This window comes from Bos grunniens, chromosome 28, assembly GCF_055505025.1.
Source record: "Bos grunniens cultivar Pamir isolate PY7600 chromosome 28, Bosgru_T2T1.0, whole genome shotgun sequence".
NCBI classification, from domain to species: Eukaryota; Metazoa; Chordata; class Mammalia; order Artiodactyla; family Bovidae; genus Bos; species Bos grunniens.
In genome coordinates, this window is record NC_141192.1 from 40,523,142 (window position 1) to 40,547,712 (window position 24,571).

Here is a 24,571-nt window from a genome sequence, read left to right on the forward strand (position 1 = left end):
AACCAAAAAATTGGACATATGCACCTGCACAGTCCTCTTCAAATCTGCTTTAGTAACAGTTCAAAGAACTTGTCATTGTTGACAGTTGCCTCTTAATATCACAGAGAGGTAGCCCTAACAGAGCAGTTTAGATACCTAAGCTGCTCAGAAAAGCTAGATTGCAGCAGCTCAGTTTTACAATTAAGTGACACTCTTCCCTATTTATGACCCTGAAAGTTCAGGACTATTAGGTAAAGACTATCAATTTAAAAAAAAACAAGTTTTAATTATCACATTGTGTTGTTGGCAAGGCAAAGAAATTTCATAACAAAGCAACATCTAAGTAAGATAAATAATACTTACATCTATTAGATACATAATATTTATATTTGCCTAATCATAAACTGTCCTTGGACTGAGAGATACACCCATCCTTCAGGCTATTTATGTTTTAATTTGGATTAAAATATCTAGATCCTTGTACAGAATGACAGTTTGTGAGCCAAGACTTCCTGGATCCTTCTCTTCTCATTTTTAATCTAAAACAACTATTTCATGTTTCAATGATTTTAAGTAATTTAAGGAGATAATTAAGGCTTCAGGAGTAGTATCTATTATGACATTCTTAAAGTACTAAGTTTACAGGTTTTAGAATTAAAACATGAAGTACAATTTGAATATAGGATTCAAACAGGAAGTACTAAATACATGAAACAGGTATTTCATTAGAATTAAGCTAGAAAAACCACCACCTCCACAATTCTAGAAATAGGTGTTCATGGAATAACTCAAAGAGAAGCTTATTTAGCTGCTCAATTTTGTAATTTAAAGTTCTTTTGTCTTTGTTGTACCTTAAATATGCTGAATTCATCATTTCCCTTACCCATTCTCATCATACACAACAATTTACTCGCAAATAGTTTTTAAAGATTATTTCTCTGATTATTCTAATATTGCTTATATTTTCTGTTTCCTCCATGATAATGAAAACTTGCTAACAATTTACAGGCCAAACTGATGTCATCTGAATAGTCAGCTACAGCATCTACCAGTAAATTAGCTTGATTTTGTGAAATGAAACACTATATGTTCTATATTTACCAAAAAAGTAAGATCATAGCCATTAAAAATATTTCATATTCCAAAATTTTCACTGGTATAACTTCTGGACCTCTAAAAATTTATTTCAATAATTTAAAATATTCAAAATGTCATGACTACTTACTGATATTCAATTTATACATTAAAATACTGTTTTTACTGCTTAGGACTGTACGACTATACTTGACATTTGAAGCTCCTACAATCTGGGACTTTTTCTTACTCAACAAATTCTTCTTCTACCACTCTGTAGTGTGACACTACCATTTTAATCAAGATAACTTAATGTCTTCTCAGTCCTATGTGTACACTGTAACATTGTGTTCATTCCCATCACTATTCTTTATTCATATTGCTCCTCAAAATACAGTCTCTTCATCTCACCATCTAACTAAATTCTATTGTTATGATCAGTCAAGATAATACCTACATAATTATTTAATTACTTAGGAAAATTAGGGCCTCACCTCATATATCCAAAAGTATTAGCTATATTAAAAATTAAGTGTAAAATTTAAATATTAACACAGAAGAAAACACATGTAAATATCTGCACACAGAATAAGATCTAAATATAAAACCAATGGAAGAAGTTATAAAGAAATGATCACTAGATTTCATAGAAATAAACTATCATACATTAAAAATAACTTGAATAAGCTGAAATGACAATAAACTGAATTTCTATACAATAAACTGTATAGGAAGACTCCTTTTTCAGCTCCCTTCTCCAAATACTTCAGAGAACACCGAAAGGTGTTTCAGCAAAACAAAAGTACTATAGTTAAATAACCAGTATCCAAGTAGGATATTTTTTAGGTTTCTGCTTGTTTTACTGCTTAATTCCAATCCCTCTCATTAGGTATGTTAAGTGTACGGCCATCACTTATTTGTTCAACAAATGCTTTTATTGCACCCCAGCCATATGCCAGAGACTGTGCCAGACACTAAGACCATATTGCTGCTCAAAACAGACATGGTCCCTTCAATCACAGAACTTAAGTGTAGCATACGATAAACATTAATCAAGTAGCCACACAAACTGTGGTTTAAAAAAAAAGCACACAGAGCACCATGACAGCATATAAAAAGGATTTCAACTATTAGAGATATGGAATGTGTATGGTTCCTGGAAGACTTCCCTAAAAAATTCATGTCTAAATAAAACGTTAACCCCTTATAACTGCAGTAGCTATACCCTAAATTCTTTTGTACCTTTCTGCTTCTCAACAGTAAGTCTTCTATATCCATTAAATGATTTATTTCCATTAAAATTTGAAGGTATCTTTGTTAACTAGCCTTCTGTTTTCAATGGTGTGAATGAAGTCAGCTTTAGGATACTTTAATGGGGCAGTTTAGGAAGATACTTTTATTTTTATAAGATTGAACAACTTAAATCTTACTTATAAGACCATCTCATGATAAATCTTGTCAGATTTAGTGGTAGAATCTTACTTAAACCCCAAAGGAATGACAAACACTTATATTCTGAAAAAGAATTATTCACATACATTTATGTACTAAAAATTATGTACAGCTATTAAAATTGTTTCACTAACAGTACACATAGATTATAAAACAAATTAAATGTTATTTAAAAGCACATATTTTTACACTGTATATCCTGGAAGTTTGTTTATTACTAATTCACAAATATCTTTGCATTGCTTGGAAATGTTTAGTGAACCAAGGTCATCACAGTCTTCTTCAAAGTGATCTAAAGTACTGCAATCCAGAACATTAAGTTCTAGTTCCGACAGATTAGAAGGCAGGTAAGAACTCACTTGAGATGTCCGAGGTGACTGGCTTTTTTCTGAGGACTTGCAACCTGTTCTTGTTTTAGGTTTAGCAGAGATGTCATGATCCTGCTTTATAACTTTAGAATTATGCATACTGTTTTGGTCTCTCTGGTTTTCTTTTTCCTCAGTCCAGTGTGATATAGAGAAATCACTGGAAGATGCTTCCTCCAGACTTTTATCTTGAGTCTTTGAAACAGGAAATCTTTTATGTGAGAGTACTGGAGATCCAGCTGAAAAAGGTGGACTAAGAATAGAACTCTTTGCACTGCTGTTTTTCCTTATGGACAATCTTGTTTCACTGGACGTGCTTGTATGTTGACTGTGTTTTGGATTTTCTGTGCCTGGACTGCTATCACAAGCTCGTAAAATTCTGCTGGTGTCTTCAGAACTGCAAGGGCTGGTGAAGTCATCTGAATACTTTAGTTCTGAGATGCTTTCAGAGCAACTACTTGTACTTGGATTCTTTTCATTGATATCAACAGTTAGAATGTCATCACCAGTGATTTTGACCTGCTTGCCATCTATTTCTTTATCTACTACAGTTCTGTCAACTACTGCAACCTGCTGGAAAACACCTAGACTTTGGATACTTTTCCTTCCAAATACTTTTCCTTCCAAAGTATTTGTACAAATAAACCTTTCTGAGACAACAGAATTTGCAGGACTCAAAATTTCTCCCAAAAAACCATTATTGCTTCTATTTTCATCACAATCAACTGTCTTTTCAGTTGCACAGTTCAGTTTAGTTTCTGTGGTTGTGCTAGGGTCATCAACAACTACACTAATTTGCTTTGAGGTATTGCTATTTTCAGCGAAAGATGCATCTGATTCTAAACACTTATCTTTAGGCAGTTCATGTGGCTTCTGATACAGTTCAGCAAAACTTAGTATCTTAACTTTGGATGATGGAATTCTGAGTTTTGCACCTAACATTTGTGTTTGCATTTTTTTATAGTGTTCTCTCTTTTCATATTCTACTAACATATCAGGATTTGTTTGTTTTAAACGTAGTTTAAGTGTGTTTGTTAAGCCATAAAGTAGTTTTCCCCTTGAAACTCTTTTTTGGGGGGCACCACCTTTCTTTTCAAAATATTTACCTTTCTTAAGGTTTTCAGTTTGGTTCTTTTTATACTGAAGACTCACTGACTTCTCATTTCCCCCCACAGAAAGCTTATCCTTTTTAGATTCAGATTTACAGGTGGATTTCACCGAAGATTCTGGTGACTTCTTATCCTCAGTTCTATATAACCAGGCTAAGTGAGGATGTATATGAGTAGGGTTTGCCATGGGTTGGTTATATAATAAGGACAATTCAACCAACAAAGCATTTAACAAAGGCAGTTGCCTTATAGTATTAATTCTATTTTGTTCAGTTGGAGGATGGTCTGTAGTTTGATTACTTGCTCCTGTATCCTGAATGGATGCAGGATTTATAAGCACTGAACAACTCTCACCTGTTGCAGAATTTGTATATTCTGGAGGATTAGTATGTGTTGGGGGATTTACAACGTTTTCTTTCAGAAAAGTACCATCATCCCATTCCTCAGGTGCATTAAGTTGAGGCTCAATGGTAATTTTACCCTGTTTAGGGGGTGTCTTTTCTTGAGTCAAATGAGTGTAATACAGAGGAGGAGGGCAAATTATGTTAGTTTCAAGTTCCACCTCTGTGCCTTCTTGATTTGGGGGGCTAACACTCCTCTCACTGCTACCCTTTGAACACATATCGGAGTTGGTTTTGCCATTTTCCATAGAATCCGTGTAATCAGAGTCAGCCTTGCTATGGAAAGCTCTTCCCTTCAAATCCTTCCCTGCCCTTGAGATTTTTACATCCACCAGAGGCTTATCAGCATCTCCTGGGCTTGGCTCTGAGTCTGGCTGCTGCAGCTGCTGGTTTTCCTGCCAGGTTTGGGGGCTGACCTCCACTGACTTCTGCACCTCCATACCCTCCACTCCACCTCCTGGAGAAGCGACTGGCCGCTCCAGATGGCCCAACAAGCTGCTTCCCAGATCACTCAGGCGGTAGCCCAGAGCAATGTCCCCAATCCGCTTCCCGTCTTGGTTACACAGCGGGAAACTTCCCCGATGACTCTGGGAGCTGCCGGGGGCGGCGGACCCCAGGACCTTGTGGACCGCCGCGGCCAGAGAAATGCTGCAGGCCCCCAGGAGCTGCGGGGCAGGGGTCGGGTGCCCGGGGGGCAGCTGGAGCAGGAAGGTGTAAAGCGGAGTCCGAAGGAGCAGGCGGTGCAGGGTGGCGGGCTGCAGGCGGAAGAGACAGGACTTGCCGCGACGGAAGCTAACCAGGCCAGGCCGAGACTCCTGGGCGGGCGCGGCGGGGCCGGCGGGAGGGTAAATCAGCAGCGTGGGGAAGTCCAGCAGGCGGAAGGCCACCGCGGGGCACAGGCTGCGCGAGGGCCGCGGCGGCGATGCTTCCTCTCCCTCCTCCTTTTGCTCCTCTTCCGCAACTACGGGTGGCTGCGGCAGCCCGGCTTCAAGGCATACCCAATCTACGAGTAGCTCCAGCGAGAAAAGCCGCTCAGACACCGCGGACGCCATTGCTGTTGCCCCGGAGACGCTGTGAGCTGAAAGCTGAAGTCCTTCGTTCTCGCGAGAAACAGGGAAAACCCGGAGCCTGTCTTGTTCTCTCGCGAGACTTGAGAGGGCGCCCTGATAGGTACGATATGCGGCTGCTCTGGGAATTTTGGCTTCTCATTATACCTCTTTGGTTTCCAGACTTGTATAAACACAATGCTTATGATAATACCGAAGCTATGAATGGGGCAGGGTGGGGAGAGCAGTAAAAGCATGTTTTTTTGTTGTTGTTGTTCGAGTCACGTTTTATCACTACAGGTCCCATGCAATTTTGGAGGCCTGTCAAATCTATCAGAGGAATATTAAAAGTAAATCAGGGCTTCCTTTCCAATCTCCAGGCTAAAGCAAGTCAGCTAATTGTCCACAACCGGCCTTCTGTGCTGCTGGTTACCCAAAAGATAAGGATATGGCGCTAAAGTGGCATGGAGGTCTCTGTCTTAGTGAGGAGTCCCTGAGACACATACAGTGAGTGTGGGCACATCGCCAATGAGACATCCAGGTATAGGAGAGTTATGTTAATGATTTCGGTACATCAAAACTAAGGCACAACTCGTTATTAGAGAAATTCAAATCCAAACCACAATGAGGTATCATCTCAAACTGGTCAGAAAGACCAGCATCAAAAAAATCTAGACAATAAATGCTGGAGTGTGGAGAAAAGGGAACCCTCTTACACTGTTGGTGGGAACGCAAAGTGATACAACCACTGTGGAGAACAGCATGGAGATTCCTTAAAAAAAAAAAAACACTAGGACTAAAACTATTATTCACTTCAGGTCAGTTGTCTTCAACAGTTTGCGACCCCATGGACTGCAGCACGCCAGTCTCCCCTGTCCATCACCAACCCCTGGAGCTTACTTAAACTCATGTCCATCCAGTCATGATGGCATCCAACCATCTCATCCTCTGCCGCCCCCCCCTTCTACTCCTGCCTTCAGTCTTTCCCGGCATCACATCAGTCACCATCTACAGTGATTTTGGAGCCCCCCCCCACCCCCCAAATAAAGTCTGTCACTGTATCCATTGTTTTCCCATCTACTTGCCATGAAGTGATGGTACCAGATGCCATGATCTTAGTTTTCTGAATGTTGAGTTTTAAGCCAGGTATTTCACTCTGCTTTTTCACTTTCATTAAGAGGCTCTTTAGTTCTTCTTCACTTTCTGCCGTAAGGGTGGTGTCATCCGCATACCTGAGGTTATTGACATTTCTCCTGGCAATCTTGATTCCAGCTTGTGCTTCATCCAGCCTGTCATTTCGCATGACATACTCTGCATATAAGTTAAATAAGCAGGGTGTTAATATACAGCCTAAACATATTCCTTTCTTAATTAGGAACCACTCCATTGTCCCATGTCCGATTCTAGCTGTTGCTTCTTGACCTGCATACAGATTTCTCAGTAGGCAGATCAGGTGGTCTGGTATTTTCATCTCTTGAAGACTTTTCCACAGTTTGTTGTGATCCACACAGTCAAAGGCTTTGGTATAGTCAATAAAGAAGAAGTAGATGTTTTTCTGGAACTCTCTTGCTTTTTCAATGATCCAATGGATGTTGGCAATTTGATCTCTGGTTCCTCTGCATGTTTTAATCCAGCTTAAACATCTGGAAGTTCATGGTTCATGTACTGTTGAAGCCTGGCTTACAGAATTTTGAGGATTAATTAGCTAGTGTGTGAGATGGGTACAATTGTGTGGTAGTTTGAACATTATTTGGCATTGCCTTTCTTAGGGATTGGAATGAAAACTGACATTTTCCAGTCCTGTGGCCACTGCTGAGTTTTCCAAATTTGCTGGCATTTTGAGTACAGCACTTTCACAGCATCATCTTTTGGGATTTGAAATAGTTCAACTGGAATTCCACTAGCTTTGTTTGTCGTGATGCTTCCTAAGGCCCACTTGACTTCACATTCCAGGATGTCTGGCTCTAGGTGAGTGATCACACCATCATGGTTATCTATCTGGGTCATGAATATCTCTTTTGTATAGTTTTTCTGTATATTCTTTCCACCTCTTCTTAATATCTTCTGTTTCTGTTAGGTCCATACCATTTCTGTCCTTTATTGAGCCCATCTTTGCATGAAATGTTCTCTAATTTTTTTGAAGAGATCTCTAGTCTTTTCCATTCTATTGTTTTCCTCTATTTCTTTGTGTTGATAACTGAGGAAGGCTTTCTTATCTTTCCTTACTATTCTTTGGAACTCTGCACTCAGATGGGTGTATCTTTCCTTTTCTCCTTTGCCTTTAGCTTCACTTCTTTTCTCAGCTATTTGTAAGGCCGCCTCAGACAACCATTTTGCATTTTTGCATATCTTTTTCTTGGGAATGGTCTTGATCACTGCCTCCTGTACAATGTCATGAACCTCCATCCATAGTTCTTTAGGCACTCTGTCTATCAGATCTAATCCCTTGAATCTATTTGTCGCCTCCACTGTATAATCATAAGGGCTTTGATTTAGATCATACCTGAATTCCCTAGCAGTTTTCCATACTTCAATTTAAATCTGAATTTGGCAATAAGCAGTTCATGATCTGAGCACAGTCAGCTCCCAGTCTTGTTTTTGGTGATTGTATAGAGCTTTTCCAATTTTGGCTGCAAAGAATATAATCAATCTGATTTCAGTGTTGACCATCTAGTGATGTCCACGTGTAGAGTGGTCTCTTGTGTTGTTGGAAGACAGTGTTTGCTATGACCAGTGCATTCTCTTGGCAAAACTCTATTAGCCTTTGCCCTGCTCCATTCTGTACTCCAAGGCCAAATTTGCCTGTTTCTCCAGGTATCTCTTGACTTCCTACTTTTCCATTCCAGTCCCCTGTGATGAGAAGGACATCTTTTTGGGATGTTCTAGAAGGTCTTGTAGGTCTTCATTGTGAAAGTGAAAGTGACGTTGGTCAGTCGTGTCTGACTCTTTGTGACCCCATGGATTGTAGCCTACCAGGCTCCTCTCTCCATAGAATTCTCCAGGTAGGTCTTCGTGCTGCTGCTGCTGCTAAGTCGCTTCTGTCATGCTACCCCATAGACAGCAGCCCACCAGGCTCCGCCATCCCTAGGATTCTCCAGGCAAGAACACTGGAGTGGGTTGCCATTTCCTTCTGCAATGCATGGAAGTGCAAAGTGAAAGTGAAGTCGCTCAGTCGTGTCCAACTCTTAGCGACCCTATGGACTGTAGCCCACCAGGCTCCTCCACCCATGGGATTTTCCAGGCAAGAGTACTGGAGTGGGGTGCCATTGCCTTCTCCAACGTCTTCATAGAACCATTGAAATTCAGCTTCTTCAGCATTAGTGGTTGGAACATAGACTTGGATTACTGTGATATTGAATGGTTTTTTTTGGAAACGAACAGAGATAATTGCCATTTTTGAAATTGCATCCAAGTACTGCATTTTGGACTCTTTTGTTGACTATGAGGGCTATTCCATTTTTTTAAAGGGATTCTTGCCCACAGGATTAGATATAATGGTCATCTGATTTAAATTCATCCATTCCAGTCTACTTTGGTTCACTGATTCCTAAAATGTCTATGTTTACTCTTGCCATCTCCTGTTTGACCATTTCCAATTCTAGTTTTAATAGTTCCAAAACTACCATATGGCCCAGCAATCCCGCTACTGGGCATATACTCTAAGGAAATGGACTTGAAGAAGACACATGTACCACAATGTCTCTTGCAATGCTACTTATAATGGGAAATGGAAGCAACCTAGATGTCCATTGGTAGATGAATGGATAAGGAAGTTGTGGTACATATACACAATGGAATATTACTCAGCTATAAAAAGGAACACCATTTGAGTCAGTTCTAATGAGGTGGATAAGCCTAAAGCCTATTATATAGACTGTCAGGAAGGAAGGACAACTATCATATATTAATGCAGGTATATGGAATCTAGAAAAGTGCTACTGATGATCCTACGTGCAAGGCGGCACAGGAGACACAGATATAAAGACAGACATTTGGACTCAGTGGGGGAAGGAGAAAGTAGGATAATTTGAAAGAAGAGCAATGAAACCTATACATTACCATATGTGAAATAGATAGCCAGTGCGAGTTTGATGTATGACCCAGGGAACCCACAGTAGGTGTTCTGTGACAACCTGGAAGGATGGCAGGGGGAGGGAGGTGGTGGAGGGTTCAGGAGGGAGGGGACATGTGTATGCCTATGGCCAACTCATGATGATGAATTTATATCACAATATTGTAAAGTAATTATCCTCCAATTAAAATAAATAAAATTGAAAAACTAATGTATCTACATAAATGCTGGGGTGAGAGAGATTTATAGCTCTATCCTAGTTTCCAGGAGACATACTTCTAACCTCAAAAAGCTAGCCAGCCAGGTTGAAACCAAGGTCCACAAGTAGCTTTGAATGCCATAGCAAGAAATTATTTGGTATACATTACTTTGAGTGAATTGTTACTGGGTAGGGGGAGGTCAAAGAAGACCCTCACCTCCATTCTTGGCTCTTCAGATTCTTCAGAAGAATCTGAGGCCTTACCTATGGCAAAAACAAGTTTATTAAGGGAAGAAGATACAGAGCACCTCAAGGGAGAGGTGAGCCAAGCCAACAGAGTCACTGGCACTGGAATGATGAGGTATGGCAATTTTTAAAACAGGGCTTTTACATATGCATTTAGGTGGGCATGGACTGACAGTTTGATTGACAGTTGTAAGTTACTTAACAGCAGGCTCTATTACTCATGTCTTTCCCATAATTCAGACCATTATAATCAGATGTATGTATGTATGTATAGAATATTTATAAGCCCTCCAACCAGTCCATCCTAAAGGAGATCAGTCCTGGGTGTTCATTGGAAGAACTGATGCTGAGGCTGAAACTCCAATACTTTGGCCACCTCATGCAAAGAGTTGACTCATTGGAAAAGATCCTGATGCTTGGAGGGATTGGGGGCAGGAGGAGAAGGGGACGACAGAGGATGAGATGGCTGGATGGCATCACCGACTAGATGGCCATGAGTTTGAGTAGACTCCAGGAGTTGGTAATGGACAGGGAGGCCTGGCGTGCTGCGATTCATGGGGTCGCAAAGAGTCTGAACCAAATGAGTGACTGAACTGACTGACTGAATGGGCTCCTGGCTGCTTAAGGTCACTTGTGTTGAGGACACAGCTGTGTACCAAGGGCACATGTGCAAAGTTGGAGGTGCCCCTGTGGTTAGTTTGTATCCACTGTGTAGGTACAGAGCTTGTGCTGGAGTTGGAAAAGTGTGGTTATTTTTTAGCATATTTGTGAGCTATCTTGGGCCGGCACTGGGGCATGTCTGGGGTGGGATTTAGAGATCAGGTTTCTTCCTTTTCTGCTAGGCCACCCTTTGTTGCTCATGCCTAACTTTCTAACTAACATTAATGAATGTGATTATATTGATGTTTGGAAACCTACCAGTACAAATATCAATACAAAGGATGGATTCTACTAAGAAATTCAATTCAGTGCAATCGTTTGTGGAGGCTATTGCAGTGATCTAATGAAATAATTATGACCTGAATGTGGTTAGGGTTGGTGGAGTTTAAAAGGAAATGACAGATATGAGAAATTTGTGAGAGCAGAATGTTTTAGTAGAACTTGATTAGAGAGAAGTTTATATTTCCAAAGAATAGCTAGGAGAGATAAGAAAGCCTTCCTCAGTGATCAATGCAAAGAAATAGAGGAAAACAATAGAATGGGAAAGACTAGAGATCTCTTCAAGAACATTAGAAATACCAAGGGAATATTTCATGCAAAGATGGGCTCAATGAAAGACAGAAATGGTAGGGACCTAACAGAAGCAGAAGATATTAAGAAGATGTGGCAAGAATACACAGAACTGTACAAAAAAAGATCTTCACGACCCAGATAATCATGATGGTGTGATCACTCAACTAGAGCCAGACATCTTGGAATGTAACGTCAAGTGGGCCTTAGGAAGCATCACTACGATCAAATCTAGTGGGGGTGATGGAATTCCAGTGGAGCTATTTCAAATCCTAAAAGATGATGCTGTGAAAGTTCTGCTGCACTTAATATTCCAACAAATTTGGAAAACTCAGCAGTGGCCACAGGACTGGAAAAGGTCGTTTTCATTCCAATCCCAAAGAAAGGCAATGCCAAAGAATGCTCAAACTACCCCACAATTGCACTCATCTCACACGCTAGCAAAGCAATGCTCAAAATTCTCCAAGCCAGGCTTCAGCAATATGTGAACCGTGAACTTCCAGATGTTCAAGCTGGATTTAGAAAAGGCAGAGGAACCAGAGATCAAATTGTCAACATCCGCTGGATCATGGAAAAAGCAAGAGAGCTCCAGAAAAACATCTATTTCTTTATAGATTATTACATAGTCTATATCTTTATTGACTATGCCAAAGCCTTTGACTGTGTGGATCACGATAGACGGTGGAAAATTCTGAAAGAAATGGGAATACCAGACCACCTGACCTGTCTCTTGAGAAACCTGTATGCAGATCAGGAAGCCACAGTTAGAACTGGACATGGAACAACAGACTGATTCCAAGTCGGAAAAGGAGTATGCCAAGGCTGTATATAGTCACCCTGCTTATGTAACTTATATGCAGAGTACATCATAAGAAACGCTGGGCTGGAAGAAGCACAAGCTGGAATCAAATACCTGGATTCTCCCAGCATTCTCAAATGCTGGGAGAAATATCAATAACCTCATTTATGCAGATGACACCACCCTTACGGCAGAAAGTGAAGAAGAACTAAAGAGCCTCTTGATGAAAGTGAAAGAGGAGAGTGAAAAATTTGGCTTAAAGCTCAACATTCAGAAAACAAAGATAATGGTATCCTGTTCCATCACTTCATGGCAAATAGATGGGTAAACAGTGGAATCAGTGGCAGACTTTATTTTGGGGGGCTCCAAAATCACTGCAGATGGTGATGCAGCCATGGAATTAAAAGACGCTTGCTCCTTGGAAGAAAAGTTCTGACCAACCTATCAACATATTAAAAAGCAGAGACATTACTTTGACAATAAAGGTCTATCTAGTCAAGGCTATGGTTTTTCCAGTGGTCATGTATGGATGTGAGAGTTGGACTATAAAGAAAGCTGAGTGCCAAAGAATTGATGCTTTTGGACTGTGGTGCTGGAGAAGACTCTTGAGAGTCCCTTGGACTGTAAGGAGATCCAACCAGTCCATCCTAAAAGAGATCAGTCCTGGGTGTTCATTGAAGGACTGATGTTGAAGCTGAAACTCCGATACTTTGCCTACCTGATGCGAAGAGCTGCTCATTGGAAAAGACCCTGATGCTAGGAAAGATTGAAGGCAAGAGGAGAAGGGAACGACAGAGGATGAGATGGTTGGAAGGCATCACCGACTCAATGGACATGAGTTTTGAGTAAACTCTGAGAGTTGGTGATGGACAGGGAGCCCTGGCATGCTGCAGTCCATGGGGTCGCAAAGAGTCATACACAAGAACAACTAAAGTGAGTGAGTGAGAGAGAAGTTACAGGTGAAAAATTTCTGCTATTAAGAGAGAAAAAATTGAGGAGGTACAGAGTGGATTTTTTAAAAAATATTTATTTTTGGCTGAGAAGAGTCCCAGTTTCTGCATCAGGATCTTCCTTGCCTCATGCAAGGTCTTTCCATGTGGGCTTCACTCTAGCTGTAGTGCAGGCTCAGTCGTTGCTATCTGTGGGCTTAATTGTCTGTGAGATCTTGGTTCTCCAAGCAGGGATTGAACTCCCCACTCTTGTATTGGAAGCCTTTTTTAACCACTGGACCACTGGGTAAGTCACCCACATATTTGAATTTTAAAGGTTACTTTGGGTTTGTTGGCTAGAAAAAGTTTGAGATACCTGCCAGACGTTATGTGTTCAACTTGAGACAACTTTATAATTGATAGTTAAACTATATGACATTGAACACAAAAGAACATTGTGAGACTCAAAAACAAGTTCAGAACTAAAGGGACTTGGTGCTTTAGTGTGAACTCACGAGGGAGATTTCATTGCAATATGTAAATAGAAGATACTGCTCTTGGCCTTCAGAATCTTACTGTCTACTTACAGAGGAAGCTTATCTAGTGACATGCTTAATAGATGGGTGACACAGAGCAATAAATCACAACATGTTCACATGTGAAAAGCAATGAGGCATTGAGCTCATGTGTGCTAGACAAACAGTAGATAAAATTCCTCATTGAAGATACCTGTGGTATGTCTTTTGAGTAAGGTTAATAATGTGCAATATTAGCACTTAGTTTATGGACAAGGAAACCAGTGTTCCTCCTTCATAAGAACATTATTCCCATAATGTATGAAGTTTATACATGGATAATAAATTCTCTACTCAGACACTTCTACATCACTGACATTACAATATAGAGTAAGATTTTATCATTGTAAATAATGTTAACTGTTGCAAGTAAATTTTTTTTGTTGTTTGTCACTGTTGTTTAGTCATTAAGTCATGTCTGCCTCTTATATATGGAATCTAAAAAGAATGATACAAATAATTTAGAAAACAGAAATAATAGCCATAGAAAACAAACTTACAGTTACCAAAAAGGAATGAAATGAGGATGATAAATTTGGAATTTGGATTAACAGATACAGACTGCTATATAAAATAGATAAACAACAGAGACTTACTATATAGCACAGAGAACTGTATTAAATACCTTATAATAACCCATAATGAAAAAGAATATGAAAATGATATATATATATGATATACATATATATATATGTACACCTGAAACTAACAAATCATTATTAGTCTACTTTACTTAAATTTAAAAAGTGCCTGCTGTTTGGCAAATAATAAATAAAATAACATTTGTTTTAATAATAATTTACTAAGTGCCAGGCACTGTTCTAAGAATTTGGTGAATAAGAATTCACTTAATACTTACATTTATGAAGTTGACACTATAACTACCTCGTTTTTTTGGATGAGGAAAATAATTCACATACTGTTAAGAAACTAGTACATGATCACAGAGCCAGGATTTGAGCTGGGTAGTTCGCTATAGAATCCAGGCTCTAAGCTACTGCTCTGTGCTATTTTTCTGTTTAGCTCTATGAACGTGGAAAATTTTCAAATGTCATAGCTGAACCTTTATCTAGGGTTTTCCTGGTGGTTCAGCAGTTAAAAATCTACCTGCCAATGCAAGGAGCCGTGGGTTTGATCCTGGGTCGGGAAGATCCCCTGGAGTAGGAAATGGCAACCCACTCCAGTGTTCTTGCCTGGGAAATTCTATGGACAGGGGAGCCTAGAGGACTATAGTCCATGGGGTTGCAAAGAGTCAGACACGACTTGATAACTTTAATAACATTCTCCTTGACATATTCTACTATTTGTAAAGATGACATAACTTTTATGCTCAGAATGTGTGCAGTATTTGAACATGGGTTTCCTGTTCTTTGTTTCTTTTTGTTTTTTCATCCCTTTCTATCAGCATAGATACTTTTGGATGTGGGAGGGGGCACCATAGCTTTTCCATCTTATTGTCATTAAATCAGGGACAGAGTTATGATCAGAATCGTGGTTACCACTTCCCATATCATACACATAGAAGAGCTGCTGTTAGTAAGCACAAATAATCTAAAAGAAATTCTATAAATCTTTTTTTCAGGTACCAAGGCTGTGCATTGCCTTTTCAGCTTGTATGTTAAACTTGCCAGAATTTGATATGGGAAATTCCTTCACTTAAGGAGGACAGGGACTTACTTCCCTGGGGGTCCAGGGATTAAGACTTTGCCTTCCAATGCAGAGGATGTGGGATTGATCCCTGGCTGAGGAGCTAAGATCCACACACACTTTGGCCAAAAAGCCAAGACATAAAACAGAAGCAATATTTTAACAATTCAATAAAGACTTTGAAAATGGTCCACATCAAAAACATCTTAAAAAAAAAAAAGAAGGATAAAGAGGAAAACTGGCCAGTAGTGGGGAAGGGTTAAGGGGGTTGGATTATAAACAAAGGCATCACTAGTGATAAAGGGAATGAATGACTGAAACCCCACTCTTGAAAAATCTGTCTCTGGAAAGGAGTGGGCATTGGAAAGATGCAGCATCTTAAGGCATTCAAGATGGTTGTTATTGTTTAGTCACTAAGTTGTGTCTGACTCTTGAAATTCCGTAGATTGTAGCCCACCAGGCTCCTCTGTCCATGGGTTTTCCTAGGCAAAAATACTAGAGTGGGTTACCATTTTCTTCTCCAGCGGGTCTTTCCAACCCAGGGATCGAACCCATGTCTCCTGCTTGCCAGGTGGATTCTTTACCACTATGAGCCACCTCAGAAGACCATTGAAGATGGACGGGTTCATTAATAAGCTAAATGGTACACATGGTTGATCGGAATGGTTTGGTGAGACTTACATGCCAGTCCTTGGCAATTAGAAATGTGGCAGAGGTCAGTGGGCATAGGCTTTAAGTCCAGTAGTCCTGGATTAAAATATCAGTTTCTCCATTTCATAACCATGTAACTCTGGCTCAAGTTCATCACCTCTGGGAGATTTCGTCCCAGACTATCTCATACATTCTCAAGTTGTAGTGTGCGTGTTAACAGGCAAATTCTTGGGTTCTACTTCCAGAGATTTTGATTTACTAAGTCTGAAAATGGGCCCATAGATAACACATTTGTAACTAGTGTCCAGATGATTCTGAGAACCATCACCCTAATTTCTAGCACATTGAGGACAGACGGATTACTTTTTGTGATGTTTATAATTAGAAGAATGTTATCATCATCAAGCCAATAGAATAACAGAATGACTCATGCAATCAAAGCTCCCTCTCTCATGCTTTCCAACTGAAATGGAGAGAAAGAAATGGGTAGCCTTTAGGAATGAAGCATTGCTGTCAACATGCCCCAAGCCAAGAGAAGAAATACAGCAGCAACAACAGCCCAACTTACAGACTGTAAGAAACCCCCTCAATAGACTGAACCTTAGATTGAAGACTCCAAGGCCATTGTACTGACCCAGGGAAGACTGGCTATAGGTTCCTTAGCCTGGGTACCCTTTTGCCTTCAGCAATAGGGAAGGGTTAAAAGACATAATTTAATTCATGAATTATTTCTTTCACGTGCAGATCAACACTGTTGGGCCTTTTGACCTAGACCATTTTGTCAAGACTAATGTAAATAGCTACTCTTTTTAATGGAACTGGCTTTTAAGTTGGGTTTATTTTAAATGACTATCTGTATAATTTAGACTCCTCCAAGACAAAGGTGAATATAGTCAAAGCTATTGTTTTTCCAGTAGCCATGTACAGATATGAGAATTGGACCATAAAGAAAGGCTGAGTGCTGAAGAATTGATGCTTTTGAACTGTAGTGCTAAAGCAGAGTCTTGAGAGTTCCTTGGACTGTAAGGAGATCCAACCAGTCAATCCTACAGGAAATCAATCCTGAATATTCATTGGAAGGACTGACACTGAAACTGAAGCTCCAATACTTTGATCACATGATACAAAGAGCTGACTCATTGGAAAAGCCCCTGACGCTGGGAAGGGTTGAGGGCAGGAGGAGAAGGGGGCAACAGAAGATGAGATGGTTAGATGGCATCATCAACTCAATGGACATGAGTCTGAGCAAACTACTCTGGGAGACAGTGAAGGACAGGGAAGCCTGTCGTGCTACAGTCCATGGGATCACAAAACATTGGATATGACTGAGCAACTGAGCAACAACAAAAATGTAGCCAGCTGTTGTTTCCATAATTAGTAAGATACTTATCATTTGAAATCTGGGAATTAAACCAAGCCTTTATAACTTCATGAAGCAGCCCATCCTTCAGGAGATTCTGACCATAAATAAGCTAGTTGGATACTAAAATAACTATCTAGAAAGTCCCATTTCACAGTGTTGGGTAGAATAGGAAACAGGAGTCCAAAATGGCGGTGGCTAAAAGACAAGGAAGGGAAAAGTCCGTGAAAATAGAACAAAGGAAGGTCCAAGGACCCGAGTGAGGACTCAGCACAAACAGCACTCCTGGCTAGCCCAATTTACATCAGGCAGGCCCAGGGGGGAGGAAAAAACATATAAAAAGAAGAGCTAGAGGGCTGGGGCTCTCTCTTCTCTTTGCGTCTTTGGGTTGGCATTCCCTCATGCCCTGAGGATATATTTTCCTGCTATTTTCTAAATAAAACTGAGCTGTAACACGGAGCTGTAAAACTGATATAACAGCTATAGCACGGTCTGTCCAAGAGCTGTGATGCACCGAGGGTTTAATGTCCGTCACTTCAAATCTTTGTTGTGACGAGGCAGAACCTAGGAGATTACGCTCGCCTGACAACAGTGCTTCTTCTATGTGCTTGCCACTGGATTAAGTCCTGTACAGATTCTCTTTCAACCCTCACAGCAACTCCATGAAATTATTGATAATAAAACTAACTTGGATAAGTTAAAACATATACAAGTATGAATTTATGCAACAATTAAGTGGAGAAGCTGGCATTAAAATTCAGTGCTGCTTCTCTGAAGGAGAAAATAAAAGCTTATCTTCATCCCAATAAACCCTTTCAGCTCATTCATCTCTGCTCAAAGAGGGTATTAATATAACAGAAAACGGACACTATCCAATTCAGAAATGCATTTTGATACACAGAAACAGTGAAATAATACCACATGGAAATGAAGAGGCAAATGCAGGATGTGGTACATTATATGAGAAAACTGACCTTGTATAAACAAGTCAAGGGCACAGAGAAAGGAGGAAGAGAAGGAGGCTGTTACACAACGTGGATGGACCTAGAGATTCCCATACTTAGTGAAATAAGTCAGACAGAGAAGGAGAAATATCTTATGACATCGCTTAAATGTGGAATCTAAGAAGACTTGATATAAATGAACTTTTACAAAACAGATGCACAGACTTACAGAATGGACTTAATGGTTACAGGGGCTAGGGAGGGCAGATGGGAGGAGGGGTAGTGAGGGAGTTTGGGATGGACATGTACGAACTACTATATTTATAATGGATAACCAACCTACTGCATTGCACAGGGACCTCTACTCAATGTTATGTAGCAGTCTGGGTGGGAGGGGAGTTTGGGGGGAGAATGAATACATGTGTATTTATGGTTGTGTCACTCTGCGGTGCACTTCAAACTATCACAACGTTGCTAATTGGCTATACTCCAATATAGAATAAAAAGTCAAAAAAGAGAGAGAAAGAAGGTGGCTGCTCTAAATTAAGAGTTTAAGAAATGTAACCACCAATGTCAAGACTGGACCTTCTTTAGATTCTTATTTAGGCTATCTAAGAAATAGATATGATGGATAATATTCTTGAGGGTCCCTTGGACAGCAAGGAGATCCAACCAGTCCGTTCTAAAGGAGATCAGTCCTGGGTGTTCATTGGAAGGACTGATGCTAAAGCTGAAACTCCAATACTTTGGCCACCTCATGTGAAGAGTTGATTCATTGGAAAAGACTCTGATGCTGGGAAGGATTGGGGGCAGGAGGAAAAGGGGATGACAGAGGATGAGATAGCTGGATGGCATCACCGACTCGATGGACATGAGTTTGGGTGAACTCTGGGAGTTGGTGATGGACAGGGACGCCTGGCGTGCTGCGATTCATGGGGTCTCAAAGAGTCGGACACAACTGAGTGACTGAACTGAACTGAAGAAATAGCATGTTTAACACAATAGGGGCAATTTGAATATAAATGTCTATCATTTAGATGAAACAAAAGAATGATTGTTGACATAGTGTGAATCTCATTAAGATTATTTAAGAAAATATTCCTGTACATGAGAGATGCCAACTGAATTGTAGGAATGAAAGAATGATGCCTGGAACACTTTACAATGCTGCAGGATTTTTTCTAAAAAATGGAATAGGCAAAGCAAATGTGCCAGTCTTGATCATTAGTGAATCTATGTGAGAAATGTATGCGGGATTATTATTTTTGATACTTTTGTGTATGTTTTGAATCTTTTGCAATTAAAAATATTAGTGAGTTTTGTTTCCCGTGTTTCTTATCAGATCAGCCCTGTGATCTATGAACCTCTGGCAGTGTAGTGGTGAGTCTTCAGGACTGTAGGAATTAACCACGATGTATAATAATGTTTCTGGGGGAAATTTCTCTGCGTTGCTGCAGTTGTGAGCTTCTGGACAGCTCAGAATTAAGTTGTGATGGCTGTCCCAAGTAGCACTTAAACTAAGGAGTATTTGTAAGTAGGTTATGTATAAATAGCAGGCTTCCTATTTATAGATCTTAAAGGCCAAACGTGTTTGCAATTCCTTCTGACCTTGCCTTATTTCTCAATGCCAGCTGCATAACTACAACAAGAAATGCCCTCCCCACCTTTCCTGTGTATGTATATATTATATCTTAATTTACTGCTGTAACTTTCCACCAGCTATCAATATTTTAAGGTAACAAGCACAATTTACATTTAAAAGTTTATTTTTCCTTAAAATATGGATGTGTTTATCATGTCTTGAGCTGGAACTTCAAAAGGGAAATTTCACTCTGTAAGTAGGTGTATATGTATCAATCACAAAATGCTGAGTGCACGGTGACATTTCCAAATTTTAGATAAAAACATGGGAACCTCTAAGACCAGATCCCAACCAACTTCTCACCTTTATTTCTGCCATCCAAATTGAGCCATTTATAGTTACTCTTTTATACACAAAGTTTCCTATTCTCAATGCTGGATTTATGGTCTGCTTTCCTTCTGCCTGGAATATTCTCTCTCCTTCTCCACAAGCCTCAAACTTGAGCTCTCTTTAAGTCTAACTCAAATACCATGTCCTTTTTGAAATTCTTTTCTGGTGGTGCTGGCTGGATGTGGTCTTTCTTATCCCAAAGGCTGGATTTCTTTTGCCAACTCTTTCTGTCTTGGAGTGATCGTCTGACCCACATGAGTTGCTGACCCTCATTCCCCACATGCTGCTCCATAATGGTCTTTCTTTCAGTGAGCATAGAGCTTGTTTCTGTACATTGGACCTGGATATATTTGACATATGTCTAAATGGAGAATATAATTTTTTAAGGTTTTTAAAATAACTTTTATTTCTTAAAAGTTAACATGTCAATAGGAAACCAAAAAACACAAGAAGCAAAAAACAAAGTCATTCATACTCACAAGCAGTTGATGGTTTGATGTGTCCTTCTAGATCTCATCTGTGTATTTTCACAACCAAGCTTCTATTTTTATGTAACTAAATCATACAGTTATGTATCATGGTCTTTCACACATCACGAATATTTACCATTCCAAAGTCCCAAAGATACGAGAATTTTTATAAACAAGTATATACTGTATCTATATTACTTACTTGTGCAGAGGACAAAGTCTGGAAAATATCCTGAGCTAAAAACTTAAAAAGCAAATATTTAAAAGAAAGCTCCAATTCCTCTCAATTTGCAGTGTTCTTTTGTATGGAATAGTGTTTTCTAGACACCAAGGACAACTTCACAGAATGTGTGGACCTTTTCAAAGAGACCCTACTGCGTTCAATTTGCCTTAGATTTTGAAGTCATGGTTGACTGAATCCAAGGCCCTAGGTTTTAAATGAAAGTAAACAGGATTAAGCACTCTTCTCTCCATGCCAGTTTTATGATACCCAGGCTTCTCTGCAGGTTTCCTTTCTGTCGAGGCACCGGGTGTGAACCTTCTCTGAAGACTGCTCAGTGCCCGCCTGACAGCAGGAGGGCCAGGACTCCTGCTACAGCTGCTGCTGAGGCTGTAAATGATACCAAGCACGGGTGAGCTCTGCCTTCTTTGAAAGGACTACTCTTGATGTATGCAACGACCTAAGGAAACTGTAATCCAGCCCAGTTAGAAACAGGCTCCTTGTTCAGTTAGCTCAGATTTTCTTAAATTACTCCTCCCTTTCATGGAAATGTCAGTTTTCTCCTCTGTTTCTCCACTCCCCACCTTCAAAGCCTGGCATATCAGGGAAATACTACCTGCCATAAATACAAAGAATTCAATATATAAGTGTGGCTACTCAGCTTATCTTCCCCAGGCCCCACATAAAGGGGCATGGTCACACGTCACACCCATGGCTACAGTAAAAAAAAAAAAAAAAAAAAGGAAGGAAAAGAACAAATGTCTGCCAGGGCATGTAGAAATTAGAACCCTGTGCACGGTGCGTGGGATTGTAAAATGGTGCAACCATTATGGAAAAGGGTACGGCAGTATTATATGGACTGAATTGTGTCCTCCCAAAATTCATATGTTGTGGACATAACCCCCAAAGTCACTGCTTAAGACAGGACCTTTAAGAGGTAATTAATGTTAAATGATGTCATTAAGGAAGAGCCAAAATCCAATAGGATTGTTGTCTTTTTAAGGAAAAGAAGAGACACCAGAAGTGTGTACACACAGACAAAACCCCCCAAGAAGACACTGTGAGAAGATGGCCATTTGCAAGCCAAGGAGATAGGCCTCACTGTTACTGAGTTCAAGCTTGCTCTGGTCGCTGCATGATAGGCCAATAAATCCGAGAGATGAGGTGTTGAGGCAAGGGATATGATTTTACATGAAGAGCCATCTGACTGAGAAGATGGCAGACTAACGTCTTAAAATAACCATCTTGTCGGGGTCTGGATGCCAGGTTCTTTTATGGATCAGAGATGGAGGGGAGTGAGGAAACAAAGCAAAAAGCCCATTTAATATTTTGCAAATATCTCCTAGAATGGCAAGCCTCAGGCAGGGGGATGTGCTAGTAACTTAAGAATGTGACAGTCATTCACAGGTGGGCAGGGTCAGGGTATCTCCCTGCAAGCTAAACAAAGGCACTTTAGTTTAAGGGTCTTGCAGAGTAGGGCAGGGTTCCCTGATGCAGGCCATTGTGTATGCTTAATAACAAAAGTGAGAAAGCAAAACAAGGATTAAAGTGGACATGAGTTTGAACAAATTCTGGGAGATAGTGAAGGACAGGGAAGCCTGGAATGCTGCAGTCCATGGGGTCTCAAAGAGTTGGACACAACTGAGCAACTGAACTGAACTGAAAGTCACAGAAACAGATCCAATATGGTTCTTGATAAAGGAAAAATTGTCATATGGCAAGACGTATAAGGCCTCTCATCCTCCATGTCCCCACAGCATGCAGAGTTCACTTACTATGATGTATCATCCTAACCGCACCCCCAACCCTGACCCACACTGCACCTCCATGCTGCCTCCGTTCTTTCCCTTGTTTTCTTTGTCTCACTCAGAGCTCATTAGCTCTGCCAAGCCTTTAGATTTTTAGAGTAACTAACATTTAATTTGGGGTGCTTATGAATGATGACTATTATTATAGTTGCAGGAAGGGGGACCCTTTCCAGAGCCCAGGAATGGACTTTTGTCCAGAAATAAATTGTCCAAGGAGACACCCATGCTGACAAAGCAAGAGACTATTGGAAGTCTTACCCAATAGTCTGGAAGGGATGCCCAGGTGGAGTGCAGGAGGGTAAGGGAAACTAGGAGAATGGCTCTGCCACCTGGCTCACAATCTCAGGTTTTAATGTGATGGGATTAGTTTCTAGGTTGTCTTTGGCCAATCATTCTAATTCAGGGTCTTTCCTTTCCTTGCTCGTCTAAGATGGATGTCAGCAAAAAGGATTCTGGAAAGTAATAGGACACGTATGTGTCTACTTTTGACCTTTCCCAAATACTTCTGGTTGGTGGTGGCTTGTCAGTTCTGTGTTCCTTACTAGGACTTCCTGTTGTAAAATAACTCATGCAAATGGTTACTATGGTACCTGGCCAAGGTGGGCAGTTTCAGTGTGTTTCCCTAAGGTTATTATTATGACTATTAAAATAGTCTGCCAATGTATGAGAACTAAGAGACGTGGGCTGATCCCTGGGTTGGGAAGACTCCCCTGGAGGAGGGCACCCACCACATTCTCTAGGCAAGAATACTGGCAACCCACTCCAGTATTCTTGCCTAGAGAATCCCATGGACAGAGGACCCTGGTGGGCCAGGGTTGCAGAGTCGGACGCGACTGAAGCGACTTAGCATGTATGTTATACGTATGTCATTAAGAAAACTTTGGGCTTCCCTTGTGGCTCAGCTAGCAAAGAATCCGCCTGCAATGCAGGAGACCTGGGGCCAATCGCTGGGTTGGGAAGATCCCCTGGAGGAGGGAAAGGCTACCCACTCCAGTATTCTGGCCTGGGGAATTCCACTGACTGTATAGTCCATGAGGTCACAAAGAGTCGGACATGACTGAACGACTTGCACTTACACTTTCATGAAAACTTTGTTGTAAATTTGTTTTATAATTTATATTTCTCATGATCTTAGATTTTATGTTACAACTAACACCTAAAGCCTGATGACTTAAAGAGCATTAACTTAATCAATGTATACTTAGAGGGAAGGGGAAAGATATAATTTAGGATCTTTTTCTTTCTAAATGTTACCAACTCAACTATCAAATGCTTAGTTGAATAAAAATCCCAGTCTGAGTTTACATTGATTGATGCTTACTTGTATATAAACCAGGAAGCCTGAGTCCTTTTATATTGTCGTTTCTCTTAACAATTTAGTATATATTGATAGACGAAATTGTCCCAAAGACTTTCCCCAAATAGTAACTCTATTAGGTTTTAAGATATAAATGATAATCAATGCAAAAATCATTTAACTTGACACTTTTTGCATATTAAATGAGTATTAGTACTCTGGAAAGACATCCTGATAAAATCTAAATTTGTAAAGTGAACATATTCTTGAAACCTGGGGGTTGTAAACATATAAAGAACTTCACATTTTATAATTGACTTGTTCTCCTTTATTTTAAATACCCAGCTCCTTTCCTGTCATCTTCTATTGATCAGAGCTTGTGGGTTTCTGATCTGTGTGCAACATCACAGCCAGTGAAGTAGTTTGATCACTTTTTATTCTGAAATGAGGTCAGGTTCCATCATCACTTTGTAGGAGTGTTAGAAATAACAATAGTCTTTTGTTTGCTTGTTTGTTTTATACATATGTGGAATCAGTTCAGTTCAGTCATTCAGTCGTGTACAACTCTTTGCGACCCCATGAATGGCAGCACGCCAGTCCTCCCTGTCCATCACCAACTCCTGGAGTTCACTCAAACACACGTCCAACGAGTCAGTGATGCCATCCAGCCATCTCATGCTCTGTCGTCCCCTTCTCCTCCTGCCCCCAGTCCCTCCCAGCATCAGG

At 40.3% G+C, this 24,571-nt stretch overlaps 1 protein-coding gene across 1 annotated transcript; it reads right to left on the reverse strand.

Annotated features, from left to right (window-relative positions):
* Positions 1 to 2,421: 2,421 nt before the first annotated feature.
* Positions 2,422 to 5,689, reverse strand: MAP10 (microtubule associated protein 10). The gene has a single exon (XM_086381686.1). It carries the CDS (start codon positions 5,430 to 5,432, stop codon positions 2,691 to 2,693), a length of 2,742 nt encoding a protein of 913 aa, XP_086237812.1. The 5' UTR covers positions 5,433 to 5,689; the 3' UTR covers positions 2,422 to 2,690.
* Between the last annotated feature and the right edge of the window lie 18,882 nt (positions 5,690 to 24,571).

What these genes read in the sequence shown, in the direction of transcription:
- MAP10 (XM_086381686.1), bottom strand. Translation starts at nt 5,432, where the DNA reads ATGGCGTCCGCGGTGTCTGAGCGGCTTTTCTCGCTGGAGCTACTCGTA.